General features: G+C 33.3%; 2 protein-coding genes across 2 annotated transcripts in view; one reads left to right on the top strand and one right to left on the bottom strand.

Moving 5' to 3' along the window:
• Positions 1-17,612, top strand: part of LOC123692240 (NAD(P)H-hydrate epimerase) — a 494,715-nt gene that overhangs the window by 364,800 nt on the left and 112,303 nt on the right. The gene's annotated exons all lie outside the window — the stretch shown is intronic.
• LOC123692236 overlaps positions 1-17,612 on the bottom strand; it is a 218,378-nt gene that overhangs the window by 130,570 nt on the left and 70,196 nt on the right. Inside the window, exon 3 of the mRNA XM_045636958.1 lies at positions 3,547-3,755. Coding sequence (XP_045492914.1) covers positions 3,547-3,755 — 209 coding nt within the window. The remainder of the gene's footprint in view (positions 1-3,546; positions 3,756-17,612) is intronic.

Genomic DNA, 17,612 nt, shown 5'->3' with positions numbered 1-17,612 from the left:
ACCGGATGCCATGACCCATCCCTTACTCAGAAATGATCAAATATTTTTACATTCTCTTTGAAATACTTAAAAGGCAAACGAATAGGCATAAAGGAATATATTTCCAGTATATTATTTACTTTGGGAAGATAAATACTTCAATATAGGTAGATTAATTCATTTATGAAATGTAAGGAGCTTAATATTGTGTGTGCATACTTTAGATTTCTTTTTGGCAGGAGTATAGTTAAATATTAAAAAAGGCCAAATAATACGTAATATTAAATGATTGTCCATTTTATACGAATGAGAAATATTTTTTTTAATAATTTAGGTATAATAAGGCTAGCGACTCATCAACTATTTAAAAAAGCTCTCTACTAATTGTAAGTCTCGATTCTGTTACCGATTATCAAAAAGCATCATGTGGTTTTTGTTTTTGTACACTACTAGGTTTCCGCCCGCGGCTTCGCCCGCGCACTCTAAGAAAAACCCGCATAGTTCCCGTTCCCGTGGGATTTCCAGGATTGCGTCATCTACCCGGGATAAAAAGTAGCCTATGTCCTTTCTCGGGTATCAAAATATCTCCATATCAAATTTCATGAAAATTGGTTCAGTAGTTTAGGCGTGATTGAGTAACTGATAGAGCATTTATAATAAATACTAGATTTCCGCCCGCGGCTTCGCCCGCGTTTGCAAAGGAAAACCCGCATAGTTCCCGTTCCCGTGGGATTTCCGGGATAAAAACTATCCTATGTGTTAATCCAAGTTACCCTCTATGTGTGTGCTAAATTTCATTGTAATCGGTTCAGTAATTTTTACGTGAAAGAGTAACAAACATCCATACATCCATACAAACTTTCGGCTTTATAATATATATATTAGATTATTAAGTATGGATTTTTCTATAAAACATAATGTTTTCAATAATCATACTTCTATTCTATGAACAAATTGGCCGTAATACATAATTATAATTCCATACTCCACAATAAACACTAGAAACTTATTCATTGCTAAAGTGCTTATAAATCAAAATAATTATATTATGAAGATTGGAGAAAACACTCCAATTATCCCAGAACAAGTTTTATATACTTGTTGCTCCAAATGACGCTGTTTAAAAAATGTACCAGCTCGGAGTTTCGAGCTAATTGGAGAAAATGCTTTTAAAAACTTGCCATCATTGAAATATCAACTTTAATTGACCATTGATAACTGCCAGTTGTATGGAGTTACATTTTTTATACTTATATTTAAAGTATCGCAGTTAATAAAATACCAGGGAATATCCTGCTAATGTTATTAAAGTTCGGACGCTGGAACCAATGAAAGGAGTAATGTAAAACATTTTATCTGGGTTTTTAGGCCACGGCTCTTTCGAAAATAAAATTTGAAATGAATAAAATAACAATTAACACCGAAGTATCTAATTTCAACGTGTTCTCTTGCGTAATGGCGTGAAAAGGTATTTACCAATACTTGATTTTAATTACGAAATATAAGAATATGTAAATATGTCTATAATTTCAGATTAGTTATGAAAGGCATAAACTCGTGACGGAAGCTAAGACTCTGTTTGGGTCACAGAGCTAGTTAAGTAAGTAAGTATGAAAGTGAAACTAATAAGTCTATATTAATATGTAAGTTTATAACTAATAACATCGAAATCTATTTAGTTAAGAAATTATATACCTCTGCCTTTACAAAAGCCTAGATAACAATAGAGAGATAGATACATTATTTTATCTGACAATTAAACCGCCAAAAACCAATTGACCGCTTCTCAGTGTGCATTGTCATTAAAAAAATATGCAAAGTCTTCTTTCAAATTGAATCACTACAATTGAAATAACGATACATTCATTCAACCTCTTCATTGTTATATTAGACATCTAACACATATAACAATTAAATAATTAGTACGTTAAAATACATTAAGCTAGGAAGTTCCACAAATCATGGAATCTCGGTTTAATACTTGCAAATTAGTAGCATATCTCCAAGCCATGTCAGTATTGAAACAGGGCATAGCTTCAAGCGTTCATTATCCGAGATAAATCTGTGTGATAAACTATATAATCCGGTGTTGATATTCAAAGGATTTCACAGAAGCTCTCTAACTTCTTTAGTTAACTAACTTGGAGGTTAGTTTATTAACCGACTTCAAAAAGAGGAGGAGGTTATCAATTCGGCCGGTATGTTCTTTTTTTATGTATTGACACCGATTACTCCGAGGTTTCTGAACCGATTTACGTGATTCTTTTTTTGTGCGATGAGGGATGGTGTCAGGGGCGTAGCTACCGCCGTATCTGCAGTATCAATTATACGGGGCCCCGCGCCAAGGGGGCCCCCAACGTGCGCTTTTGTGAGATATCTGTACCCTTCCTAAGGGCCCCCAAACAAATTTTTATACGGGGCCCCGCCAAGGTACGCTACGCTTCTGGATGGTGTCGAATTGGTCCCATAAAATTTTTATTCGGATAGGCCCAGTAGTTTTTATTTTATGGGCATTTTTGCAAGTGCAAGTTTGAAGTCGGTTGTTTTTAACGCAGTTATCACTTGTTGTCTAATAGTTTTAATCACATGGAAATGAGTTTATTTTTAAACAATATCTAAAATCATAAGTATAAGCAATTTGTATTAAAACAATGCGTGAATAAGAAAAATTAGGTACGTGTTTATGACGATTTCACGCTATTAATCTATAATATAAAAATGAATTCCAAAATGTGTTGGTAAGCGCATAACTTTAGAACAGCTGAACCGATTTCTTTAATTCTTTTTTTATTATATTCCTTGAAGTACGAGGATGGTTCTTATGTAGAGAAAACGTGAATATGTACCATGGGCGAAGCCGGGGCGGACCGCTAGTTTGTAATATAATTTGTAGGATTTTACTTTTGTTAAAAGTATGATGAAAACATTATAATCATTGTTATTTTAACCTCTCAATAACCTCAAAACACTGATAATATAATCAGATAAAATGAAAATAAACACATTTTTCATCTAGGCAAAGCTCTTATTTCTAATCTAATAATAATGTTGGAGTTCTTTTCAAATTGAATCTTGGAGCCAAAAAAATTACTCTTTAAGCTCATGAAATACTTAGAAAAGAGATTAAGTTTGAAGTTTTAAAGCATGAAACAATATTGGGGTTGAAATTATTTTCGTTGAAATGGGTGAAAAAACATGGATGTTAAATTTATTTATTATTAATCATCTATTTCAAAATTGTTTTTCTCGGTAGAGACAACATCTCTATATAAATGTAAAATTATATTAAAGACAACACGATGAACTCCGTTTCGCCACCAGAGATACTTACCTTTTCTTTGCTATAAACCTCACGGAGCCCGTATTCATTCGTGCATTCTGTATTTATAGCGTCGGGAAGGAAAACCCGGCTTATTTTTATATAGTAGATATAAAAACAAGATACTCGGCCGATTACAGAACTATCTCTTGTCATTACCAAAGCTTCATATTTACCAAGTGACATAGCTTATTATTTTGCAGTCGGTCGAAGCCAGGACAAACTACTATAAGATACATGATACTTACATCCACGTCAATCCCAGGCTGTGCGAATATCCTGGTAAAAGGATACTCCTTGGGCAAATAGCTGAAGAACTCCTGCCTGCCTCGGTACCATTTCACACTGTAAAGGGTCTCGTTCCCTTCTAGAGCCCATTTGCAGCCGAGCAGGACGGTGTCACCAAGTTTTACTGCTGACGGTGCGATCATCTGCACATCCCGTAACGCTATGGTATCTGTAACAATGAAATGCTCAGTTAGTTTCGATGATAATTATGTTTTGGATGAAATTAACATTGAGTACTTAGTTTTAAGTTGTCTGTTATTTTACATTTTATATAATTGTTAGAAATTGAATGATAGAGTTATAATTGTATAGACCTAATTTTTGCAATTCTAAATTTTCGCCAATATAAGTATGGTTGATAGTTTTTGATTAACAGCAATACAAGTGGTTAGTAAACTAAGCGCATATTGAGATAAAATCTCAATATGCGCTTAGTTTACGTTCCGTAGTGGTGATTAGGATTTACTATGAATTTAATCGTATTCCTTAATTCCTTCAAATATCCCACGTCATCTGCTAATTGATATCAATTTTGATAGTCACTTGTCACTGGTAAATTGAATTGCATACAAAATTACTATGCAATATAATAGGCTAGTATAATTACATATAAGTTGATGGATTGTAATCACATTACACTGGCCGACGCTTCGTGTAACTTAATTGTTTGCTTCGTGTAGTCGTGAGCAAAGAGTTACGTCCAAATTGTAGCGGATCTAAATATGTACCATTGTATGTACATATAGTGATTAATTTAATAATTACAGCACAAATGATGTATCAAAAACGAAAAATATAACCTTTAGTTTTTCTATTTTTAAGCTATTGCATAGCTTCTATCGCGGGCCTTGAGCGCGGGGACCGAATCGAGATATTCCGTAACGAAAAAACCTCACGCTCCCTACTCCGACGGGCGGAGGTGTGGCTTGAAAACATGCTATGCAATAGCTTTACCGCGGCAGTCCCCAGTGCCACACGTTTTTTTTTTTATAATAAATAAGATATTATAAGTACTATTCCAAAATTGAAGATAATAAATTGCTTAAAAATCGTAATATGAAGGCATATAGTATAGATTGCAAAAATTGATCCCACAATACTAAGAACATATAAATCATATTTTCCATCAAAGTAGCTAACAATTGAATTATACGAATTATTCATTGAAGTCAAAATTAAATAATCGCGAAATTAAGCGGACAATGCGAAAAAAGAAATGATTAATTTAGAATGAATAAAATATTACACCGCTGTCAGTTGGGCGCGGTTTCGTGTTAATATACGTCGGCTGATGGCGGTAAAAGAAAAATACGGTTTTCGGACAAATGCCGCTGTAATGTGGGCAACACTGGGAAATTGATTGCTGGCTTGCAGAGTTTTGTTGCCGTTCGCTAAATAAGGGAGAATTACGTGAATTCAGTGTCGCTTATTTTGTGCTTTCTTTTTCTTTATTAGATTATGTTGTTTGCGCTGCTTAGGGTCTTATGGTTATTTAAAGAGGGTGTGTTTGTTGTAGAGCTTTTGTTGGTAGAGAGAGTTGGTTAGTAAACTAAGCGCATATTGAGATAAAATCTAAAGCAATCATGAATAAAGTGAGTTATTATATCACAAAAAATCAGAAACAGAAGGAATTGTTTATTGATATTTTAATTATTGATAATAATATTTATCACTATTTTGTTCTCACTAAAAACCGTCACATAAATGGTACAAACAAATTAATTACTACATAACAACACTAATCGAAAATTTAAACAACAATTGGTTAATTGTATGGCATTTAAAGCATAAATATTGTTTTGTCCAATATAATAATTAACATTAAATCGTGTATAATTGGCTAAGTGTTCGACTGTTATAAATTAAACGATCTGTTCAGTGAGTTTGAACAAACTATCATTTGTGAATTAAATTGGCGATAAAATTTCTAATGGTATTTTATACGACTTCATAAAAGGCGTCTCTACGTTTCGATGTATGTATTAGTTTTACTTTTTGATTGATTTATTAGTTGTATTTGGTTTTAGTGTAAACAGGCGAACAGGCGTAGAGCATTCTTTCGTTAATATTAATGCATTCGAAAAGATTCTATGCAAAGTTCTCATACTGAATAACACGAATACTAGTTTTACACTAATAGATAACGAAATAATGCTCTTGCTCTATGTTCGATTGATGTAAATGCAACTTACTTACCGTGACCGTACCGTTTAGTTTAAAAAAGTAATACTGCAGCTTATTGACCAAAAATTGTAAAGAAAATCACAAACAACACGCACACACTCACACACACACACTTTCACTCACATTTGTACTCATTCATATATTGTTACCTTTTTATTTAGCTATAATTATATATATAATATTGGGTTTGTAATTGTTAATATCTTATCTTTACTTTGCTCACTCACAGTATTATGATTGTTATTGGTGTACCTTTTAATTGGCGTATTGAAATGTTAATGTTATATCTAGTGTAAGATTAGCTGTAAGGTACCTGTACATAAAAAAATAAATAAATAGTAACAATTTTGACATCATACATTATTTTTATCTTATCTGACCTATAAACTATTCAAAACATAACCAGAAGTTGTAAAACTGACTACAAATACTGTTATTCTTTTAAAATAAATTCGCAATATCCAATCTGTATTACCAAACAATAATTCTGTAGACTTATATGAAAAATCTCTCAAAAGCCCGAAAGCGACAGTACAACACTCGTACAAAAAGTTTACCGTTTACCAACAGCGATTGTGTTACATAAACTTTTGCGTTTCAATTTCAGTCAAAATATAAGAAATGATAGTTAAGTTGAATTTTTATTCAATATGGCGTTATTAAAGATGTTGCATTACTTTATAACATTTATTTTAATCGAAATTATATAAAGCTGTTTTCCCCGGCTTGGCCTGGTAGAGTTTTTTTCGATTGTTACTTTAAGGCGAAATACAATCGTGTAATATAGTAAATATTTTTAACATTAATTATTATTATCCTTTCCACGTACAGAGAGTATGTTTCAGGGCCCTTAAAATTGATTAACTCATAAGCTCTCTTTAACACGGCCCTGATTTATGAGTATGAGCTTCATAAGTTGCTCTACCTTTATTCCATACAATTTTGACACAAACCGCACTGGCACAAAACAAAAAAAGAAACTATAATTAAATTCAAAAGAGACTGGCACAAAACAAAAAAACTATAATTAAATTTAAAAGAAGAGTGTCACACACAAGGATATATTTTATCTGTGGCACAGAATAAAAAATCTGTATCCATGACCGTGCATTTTAGCCGCTAGCAACATCGATCAAGCCAATTGACAGCGTGCATCCGATCCGCAGCGTAATATTTCGTGGCCGAGACCGCCAGCAGATATTAATATTAAAAAACGTAACTTGACGACATTTAATAGCCTTGATTTTTCATAAAAAATAGTGAGCGCTTTATTTAATATGATACTTTTAAATGCGGGGCTGTTACGCTGATGTTCCGTTATTAAATTTGTCGGATGGTTTGTGTTTATTTAGGTAAAACGCATAAAACCAATATTTAGTACCTAAACAAGTCATGCATAACTACTACTACATAGTTTTAATTTCTAACAAAACAATGTAAAATAAAAAGATTAAAATGTTATGTGCTTAAGACGTTAGTAATATGTGAAATAAAGAATCTTCTTTATGATTTATAGATGAAATTTATAAGCACTACATAGTATAAAATAAAGTCGCTTTTTCTGTCCCTATGTCCCTTTGTATGCTCAAATATTTAAAACTACGCAACGGATATAGATCCGGTTTTTTTTAATAGATGGAGTGATTCAAAAGGAAGGTTCTAGTATATAATTTATTCGGTTTTAGAACAAGCGGGCGAAGCCACGGGCGGTAAGCTAGTATAAATACATAAATAAAACCAACAAAAACTAATGTTACTTTCATCATCATAACCTATCTAGCATTGGATTTAATAAGATATAATACTAGAGGTCCGCCCCGGCTTCGCCCGTGGTACATATTTCGCAATAAAAGGTAGCCTATGTCCTTTCTCGGGTATCAAAATATCTCCATACCAAATTTCATGCAAATTGGTTCAGTAGTTTAGGCGTGATTGAGTAACAGACAGACAGACAGACAGAGTTACTTTCGCATTTATAATATTAAGTATGGATTATTTATATGTTACTGATAAAGTACCGATAAAGTATTTACTAATACTCATCATTATACTCATGTAATTTTTCCCCTATATAATATACTTCCACTTTCGCAGCTAAAAGGTAGCCAATTCATTAGCAGCCAATTACAAATTACGACTAAAGTGCAACCAACAGGTCCGCCCGAAAAAAGAAAACCCGCCTCATTTGATCATATTGGAGTTGATCCGATTTGCGAATGAAAAGTTAATGGAACGAGTGGACCATTAGTCCGCTGCCAAATAAATCAGCAATGTAACAGAATTCGTAGGTATCAAATCAAGCGCTGCGGCGTCCATTACCGAAATGGACCCGCGCTCCAATACGAAACCAATTATGTCTTCTATAAATTTCCTCTGTCCTCATGTAGGACGCAAGCTGAATACACAATGCCCGCTTTTGTCCTGGGGTTTGTAGCGTTTGATTCTTGTGGCTGGCTGCCAATGCGGCTTTAAAATGATTATTAGAAATACTATTCTGATATTATTATTTTAGATGTATTAAAAGTTAGCGTTGTATTTAAAAGTACTTCCGTTACTCTATTAGTGCAAAACATAAAGTGTCATTGCTAGAAATGTTTTCACAGAGGCAGTCAAGCGAATGTATTTCCTTGTGGCTATTAGTTATTTTTAGTTAAATTATTTAGTGTAAGTTTTATGGCATTAACTGTTTAAATTCCATTACTTTTCAGTATATTATCTATATATATAAAACTCAAAGGTGACTTATATAGTGATCTATCAACGCACAGCCCAAACCACTGGACGTATCGGGCTGAAATTTGGCATGCAGGTAGATGTCATAACGTGGGCGGAAGCTAGTATAACATAAAATTACAATAAGATGCACAGCAAGTACAATACAACATAATATCACAATAAATTAAAAACCTACAGAACCGTATTTATAAACCTACATCGCTCATCACTTCCCCACATCCCCCGAATCCAACTGAAACAATGTCTGAAACAATTAATATTCAAGCATTGTTAATCTTTAACTAGCCCAAATTGGCATTCCCATAGAGAGGGGCAATCAAAAGCACGAACGTACTGGATATCTGCCACTGGAATCAAAATGCCCTGTCAAACGTTGGCGCCTAAAACCACAACACTGGCAGCGCTCAAACCGTAACGTCAGCAAATAAAACCGGTATTAATAGCGCTTTACAGTGAGGTATATCTCACTGTGTTGCAATTATTTTATTTAACATTTTATTTTTGCTGTTTCGTTATATTGTGATCTAAGTAATATTTGTTATAAAATCAACATAAACGTATCTACAAAAGTATTTCAATATTATGGTAATTAACTGAATACACGAATGTGATTTTTGTAATAGTATTTTACCAAATAAAGCATAATGCAAAAAAAAACAAATTTCTACTCGTTCAGTAAATCATTCATTCATAAAACAAATAATTTTGAATCAAAAAATAAATTGATCCAATTGAGTAAATAATCCATAATAATTTTCTAGAAAAGAATTTAATTCTAGAAAGTGTAGATATTAAAAATAAATTCCACATAACAATCTCCATTCAAATAAATTCCCATAAAATAAAAGATAATAAAAAACCGAATATAATAAAGTGAATAAGTAATTGTATACTGACTGTACCTAACAGAACGTTAAAACAACCTCTCACTTCCCAGAGCGTTAAAAATTCAAAGAAAATTAAAAGCTTCGTGAAATGAAAGAGGATTCTATAGATCATGTTTTACTGGTACATTTGGCGGTATATTACCACGTCTATATGAGAAACGTGCGAATTTAAATTAGTTGAAACATGGTTGTAACAATCGTCTTTTCTTTGTATAACTTATATTGTAAGGAGTGTAAATGTACGTTTATTTATTAGTTTTAATTACTCATTGGATATATTTTGTAATACTAAACATTTATACAATATCAATTATAGGCCGCATCTAAATGACTTATCTATCTGTGTGTTTCGCCCGTGATAGGTACATAAATAGCCTACAGCTCTCAGGGATGATGTACAAATCCAACAGTGAAGGAAATTCAAAATACAACTCATAAGATTAGTCCATTCAAACAAATGAATTCTTCAGCTTTATATTGACAGAATAGATATGTCGCAGGCAATTTATATCTTCCGTTAGTTTACGCTTATACATATACTCAAATAGTTATGTTTTACAATTATACTTCAGGCCTGTAGGTATACCTGCTTAGCAAATCCGTATTAATTTTATTTATAAGACTACATTTCACTAATAGTTTTATAAGATCGATCAAAACTTCCTGGCACACCAAATATTTCTTTTACATCGCATATTGTATGCGCTATTATATAAAAATCCATAGATTTACAAAGGAAGCGGTATTTTTTATCCACATTGATCCGGGTCGCCGTTAACCAGCTGCGGAGTCGAGATAGCAACATGTAGCTTTTTGTTAAGCGAGCTAATACTTTGAAGTATGGCTATAATATTGACTTGGGCCCGATTTACTGGGTTTATATTGTAACTACTTTTTATCACAGTCTTGCTCGAATTTGAATCATTTTGTTCCGAAATCTAAAGGGAACATGGAACAAATATAAAGTTGATATTTAGTTTATGTGTAATTTGAAAGGTGAACAAATATAGCGCAGACATTTCCAGGTAACAGATATTACAAACAACAATGTGTTTAACTTTACCTTTTCCTAGAAATGTGTAAAGTTCTTTAATAATAACCCGTTTATCTGCTAGCTAACACACGATTATTAACACGATTAATTTCATTGTGTTTTGTTCATAACTGTACGCAGAAATTCAGAGATATTCATAAAGATGTCTAGTCTATTTTAGGACTAATGTCTTTTTACGTTCCTATATTTATTTTACCGCCTCTACCATATTTTTAACACACTTTTATTAGCTTCATCTGAGTCGATTACATACGTTTAATTCAATTTTTGTACTCTTATAAAAGGTCGATGACACTACAATGATTTCATGACTTTAATCATGTTTTTTCAGTTCTACGCCACGATGTGCAGATGAAATAGATATCTAAAGATAATTTTGTTTATAACTTTTCTAGAATATACTATTTGACAGTACGTAAAACTTGAAGCTTACCGACTAAACATACATCTTCTGAATAATAACGAAAACAAGCTATATAATGGAGGAAAATAAATAATAATAATAATACCAAAGGCAATAACAAGTAGGTACCTATTTCGATGGAATATTGAGGAAAACGATTACAGAGTAAAGGAAAAGGTTGTTTGGGTCAAATGCAATGTTTTTTGATATTAAGAAGCTATTTAGTATAAAGAAAACATATGTATTTACAAAGATATTCAACATGATGAAAAATTTATGAAATACATTCGAGCACAAATAACATTATTTAATATAGGTACATAAGTGTTAAGTTTTATTTGAATGTTTTATATGCAATCATGCAAAAACAGCATAGCGAATTATGATGACACTTCACTATAAGTGTAGAATAATTATTATTTTCTCTAGTGTGATATTATTTCAGCGGATAAAATGGAGGTGGCTAATTTTTAGTTCACTGTGAAATGTATTATTTTTGAAGCGTTTGAATGTAAATTAGTGTTTATGCTTTTAGTAAGGTTTCCATTAACTTCCTGTATAAATGAAAACAATTTGAGGACTTCTGTCTATATAAACACTATTTCAATGTTAACAGGATTAATAAATTGAGTAAATAGACTATATTAATTATTATAATATACGTTAGCTTTCCCACCCACGTGTTCACCCACGTGGTTGAAGGAAATACCCACGGGAATGAGACATTACAAAACGGTAAAATGTAACCTATGTCATTCTCCAGCCTCCTGACTATTCCTCTATACAAAAATCATAGCATAAAATCGCGCGGTTTCGACGTGAAGGAAGGACAAACAAACACTTTCGCATTTGTAATGTTAGTACAGATTCTTCTATGAATATCAGCACAGCCATTTACACGTTTCAATTTGTTCAAACTTGCAAATATATCATTCGTAGATACTATCAAAAATTCACAAGCGAACTGTTGGGATATAAATCGAAGGAATATGTATTACAAAGGTTTTGGCGTTTCGCCAAGTCAACTGTACCATCGTCAGATAATAAGGCAATTGTCGTAATACTGCGCAGTTAGCGTATCAACAATAATATCGATTTGTATAAAGATTAATATATTTTATAATGGCAATAACTCAAAGGATAATTATCGTTATAAATTATTCCCGCTTTTGTTTTATGTTTCATTTTATAAGATCATAAAATGGGTACAGAGCGTTTTATTGTGATTGATTTTACGTGTTATGATTTTGGGTACCTAAATAAAGACTGCCTACGGTTTTAAAATTGTCCATTATTTTTATATATTACATTTGAATTATATCGATTTATAGAACAGTCGTAAATAGGTATAGGTATGTTTTAACTGTGAGTAAAGTAATATCGACATTTTCTTCGGCTTAAAAAATCAAAACCAACAACAATATCATCATGATACAATCTTTTATACTAGAGGGCTAATTCTGTAACGTTCATACCTATCATTTTCAATAATAGAAGAAAACTTAGAAAATTAAATACCCACGGAAATGCGGTAAATATCTAATAAAAATAAAAATCACTTAGGTTAATTGATTTAAATTATACAGACAATTGTTATCAAACTACATGTTCTGAGAAAACTACAAATAAAATACTCTACGCACAGAATTAAGTACCGACCTATCAATCATTATAAACACTATATAATATTATATATTTAACCAATTTAATACCTCATGTAACAATAATGAGCATAAAATTATTTCAACCTGGTGGTCCTATTATTAGTTAGTTTTCTTTGAAACATTATCTTCTAAATATTTTCTATTTGCAAATTATTCCATGCCTTTTACATACAAAGTGTATCTACCCTTAAACCTCTTTTTTAAGGCGTGAGGCAAATTCCAATTCAAAGAAACATTTTAATTTAATGAGTTATGTTTAAAACTGTATTGTGGTATTGTCATAGCAAGCACATGTAAGTTTAACGAACTGAATATGTGCTTATTTTAATAATAAAAGTAGAACCAAATTTCAGAACAAATTAAAACAATTATGAGAGTTTCTAACGATGCCTAATAATCAAGTTGCGATTAAATTATCAGTACAGCTCAAAATTAATTTAATATCAAATTATAAATTAAAACTCTACACAATGGAAATATTTTCTCCTTACATACGTGAAGCATAAAATTTTGAAAGTCTAGAACAATTTGTGAAAATTTTCCATTGATTAAATGAAGCCGGCAAACACTTAGGATAAAACAAATAAAGATAAATTCTAATTCAATTTATATCGCGCCGTTTCACCTCCACGGTCCAAAGTCTAAATACAGTCGCGCAAAAATTCGACCTATCACTCGATCAGATTTCACAGTCAAACCGACTCTACCTGTGATGAAAAAAGAAAGAACACAATCAAATAATCTTCATCCTTGTGCAGTTCGTTTTTAAGTTGTTTTTTATTTGTATCATTCTTTCAAAACTGTTCTAGTGAGGTAACATGGAGCGAGTAAAACGTAATTGGTTTTACTTCGGTCAAGGCCTGTTTTAATTATAGTTTTATTCATTTAAATGTACTCAGTTAGATGTTCGAGGGTAGGGTTGATGATTGCGACGTTTTGAGTACCGTAAAAATGTTGTTTATTTAATTTGAAAAAGTTTTAGAGTAGGATCGGGAAATACTAACTGGGTCAATTTTAAAACAAATTATACTTTTGAAGCACTTTATACAAGAACTTTATCAAAATTCTGCTTTATCAAAAATAGCTATTAATTTAATGAGGGAAAATTAAGGGCACGTGAGTAAGTGTTTTCGCCTCGTAAATGATATTTAAAATGCTTACATTTCTCTTACTAACCATCGTTTGCTAACTGGAAAAGCGGAGTTTGGAGTGCTCTAGTCAACCCGGGCTTTTTTAACCCGTGTCCTTTAAACAAATACGCTTAACAACAACCTCCTTTGAAATTACACCGTGCTCAGTAAACATGTTTTAAATATCTACTCAGGCTCGGTTACCTGAATCGTTACCACGACGGCTTCCAAACAAAGCACCACCACCACGCTTAGTTACAAAGAAGCTGATGTTTCGACATGTCGGTTTTCAAAACTCCTTTTTGTTCGAAGTCTCCCAGCCACAGACCCTTAGCATGTTTCAATGATGTACGCAGTAACGAGCGTCCCTCTAAAAGGGTACGCGGATCCACACAAGAACCACAAAATATGTATATGCAAATCTAGAGTGTAACGCCTAGGCATAAATGCTAAAATTGCATGCGATATTTTCGTCACGTGTTCCACACTGGTCTAGTTGTAGTTTGAAAGGGCTCTCATTTGCAGACGTGACACGAACGAGGTTTGATGATTAGGGTTTTTCATGATGTTTTTTGGTTTATTTATATAGTTTATCAATAGAATTTAAATTTTCTTGTTGCTCTAGTTAGAAGAGCAAGACAGTTACAAATAACGCCAGTTATATTGAGAAGAACTCGTAATTAATCATATTTTCTATATAAATAGTTGATATGACTCTTAGTGGTATCCTTTGTTTCTTTTTCTTCTCTGTGGTATCTTTGTTTTCCTTTGTATCCTTTTTTATCATTTCTATGATTATAACAACCATAGTATCACATAGTATAGAGCGACCGAATCCTGACAAAGTATCCTACAATGCACATTTTTACCAAAATTCCTAGATAATAAATAAAATAAATGTGTTTCCATATGGAAGTTACAATATAATAGAATTCTACAAAATTAAAATTAAAAACGATTAGAGCATCATTTATATTCCCTTGACTTCATAGGTCTATCCCTAACATAATGTGATGCATGAACATTGCACTGGTGCAATGTTCATGCATCACATAACAGACACACAGTACACAGTGTTTTACAGAAGTAAAGGATTGTCACAATAGTTACAGACAACCACCAGAATACTGGAGCGTCTCATTCTATCTCAAAAGCTTGTAAATAATACAAATCGATAGCTTTCAACAATTGCACATTACGTAACGCAATTTGACAGGAACCAACACTTGACTCTCATCGTACCCGTAGTATCTTGTAAAACCATTTACATATTGTTCCAGCGATTTTATTCGCTGAATTGTTTTCTGTACAAACATGAAGCGACGATACCACAGGCTTTGAACCTCCTGTATTTGCTCTACGGTGATCCTAACCAAACCCGGGTGTCGGGATTTTAATAAAATAAACCTCGGGGTTAAAAATATAAATTGTTTTTGGGAAGCTTGAAAAATAATTATATAAAGGACGGGAATTAATCCACTTTAATGAATTTCGTGTCGTCTATATTTAATGTAAGAATTTGTATATTTGGTAGCAATAGATTAAAATCAGAATCCAATATCTTTGAGAAGCTAATAATTGCTAAAAAACAATACAAATTGTTTTCAATTATAATAAAAGTTATATTATGTTTAATGAATTGGAGTTTATTTGTAACAAGAATTTCATAGAAAATGAGAAATTTAATACAAATTTAAATGTAGGTACATAGGTATATGTACAATATTCAAACATTTCTTAACGGAAGTTTTAAACGGAAAATCAAAATGATCCTTACAAGTTATTTATTATGTTGTTTTATACAAAAATGTGCGTATAAATTCCGTTTAACACAATTTATACCTAAATACCAACATTCTCAGATGTAGCTTATAAAATGTATAGAAAATCTTTGAAAGAAATAACTTAACTGATTTCTTTTAATATTTTTCCATCAATGTATTGAAGTTTCATTTTCAAAATAACATACTTGTAATAATATGAACAAAAATAATAAGACGCAATCAACCGTATCGAAATATAAAACATTTATTCGTTCTAAACGATACGTAGAAAGGTCAGAATTAAGACAACATAAATTCTACGGAATCCGAACTCAATCTCAATATGAAAACAATATTTCGTAAACCAATTACGTAGATATATGACGGTTGGAAGTTGGAAAGGGCAATGCGAATGCGGACAAAAAAGAAAGTTGATATTTAGTGACAGCAGTGTCTCTCCGGGGCCCCCTTTGTCCGCAAGCCTGAATACAGAGTTGACCAACACCCTAAATCTTTTTATAACTGGATATGACGTTGGAGTATTGTGGTGTTTATTGTCGACTCTGGAAGCGGGAATGCCAATAAGTTAATGGCAGTGCTTTCTGGAACGTTTGAGGAAAATACATTTCTTGAAAGCTTATTATTAATTTTTTTTTTTAATTTGGTACTTAGTGGGAAGTTGAACGCAATTTGATTGAAATTTTTGAAATTTGGATAACATTTTCTTCTGTTAATTTCCCTAATGTCAGTTTGATAGAAAATTTATAAAACATTCCAAGGGAATAATGTGGCATACGTAATTAATCATCAAACAAATAATATACCTATTACATGTGATAGAATTAAACTAAGTAGGTAGTAACTAAAAATATCCCATAGTTTCAAATGATTATGTCCCACTAATGTAACCCAAAACTTCCACAAATCATTAGCATTTGATAAGCTTGATATCGATCTCTGTGGGACACGGGAAAGCCCACGTAAATGTATTTTGAATTTGTGTAGTTCTGTTATCATTTCCAATTCTGAAGTCTCGATTACGTCAGAGCGTGTATTGTGAAATAATAATTTTCTAACCGTGTACTACTAAGCAAATATTGTGCTTATTAAATAAAGTAAAGCTATTTCAACTAGATCAATTTAATCTTTGATTTTAATTCCACCCCAAAAATAAATAAATATAAAAGTATGAACCGTGTACCGTGGGGTGCCTGTACCGTGGGGTGCCGGTGTACCGTGGGGTGCCGGTTTAAGAATAGCACTCCCCCATCTCCTCCCGTGGGTGTCGTAAGAGGCGACTAAGGGATACCTAATACCGGAACGGGCAGCAGCGTTCCGTGACTTACATGCACATCTACTGCGCTCGCCAACCCGCCTGCCAAGCGTGGCGAGTATTGGCATTAAATCCCCTCATGGATTGTACACCTTTAACCAGGCCCCTAGTACCCGGCAGCCCCGCTATTCCTGGCTACGGTAGCGGCTACGGTAACGGCGGGGCAAGGGGTGCTAAGAATCACCGGATGCGATCCGGCTACCACTCCCGACGACCCCTGGCCCTGGTAACATACAATGCACGCACATTGAGGACGGATGAAAAGATTGTTGAGCTGGAAGAAGAATTGAGCAAATTACGCTGGGATGTCATAGGGTTATCTGAAGTCCGAAGAGAGGGGGAGGACACGGTAACGTTGACGTCCGGTAATTTGTTCTTCTACCGGGAGGGCGACCAACAGTCCCAAGGTGGAATCGGGTTTATCGTCCACAAATCTCTCGTCAACAACATCGTAAGCATTGAGAGTGTGTCTAGCAGGGTTGCGTGCCTTATACTCAGAATATCTCAAAGATATTCGCTGAAGGTCATACAGGTTTACGCACCGACCTCGGCTCACTCCGATGAAGAAGTGGAGGTTATGTATGAGGACATAAGTAGGGCCATACATACCTCGAAAACACACTTCAATGTTGTGATGGGAGATTTCAACGCAAAGTTGGGCAAGAGAGGCGATGATGAGTTGAGAGTGGGGCAATTTGGATTTGGACACCGCAATCCGAGGGGCCAGAGACTAGCAGACTTTCTGGAGAAGGAGGGTCTTTTTATGATGAATTCCTTCTTCCAGAAACCGACCCACAGGAAGTGGACCTGGCTCAGCCCCGACGGCAAGACGAAAAATGAGATAGACTTCATTATGACCACGAAAAGACAAA

The sequence above is a fragment of the Colias croceus genome, chromosome 6, assembly GCF_905220415.1.
Source record: "Colias croceus chromosome 6, ilColCroc2.1".
NCBI classification, from domain to species: Eukaryota; Metazoa; Arthropoda; class Insecta; order Lepidoptera; family Pieridae; genus Colias; species Colias croceus.
This window is presented reverse-complemented; position numbering and strand designations above follow the sequence as displayed.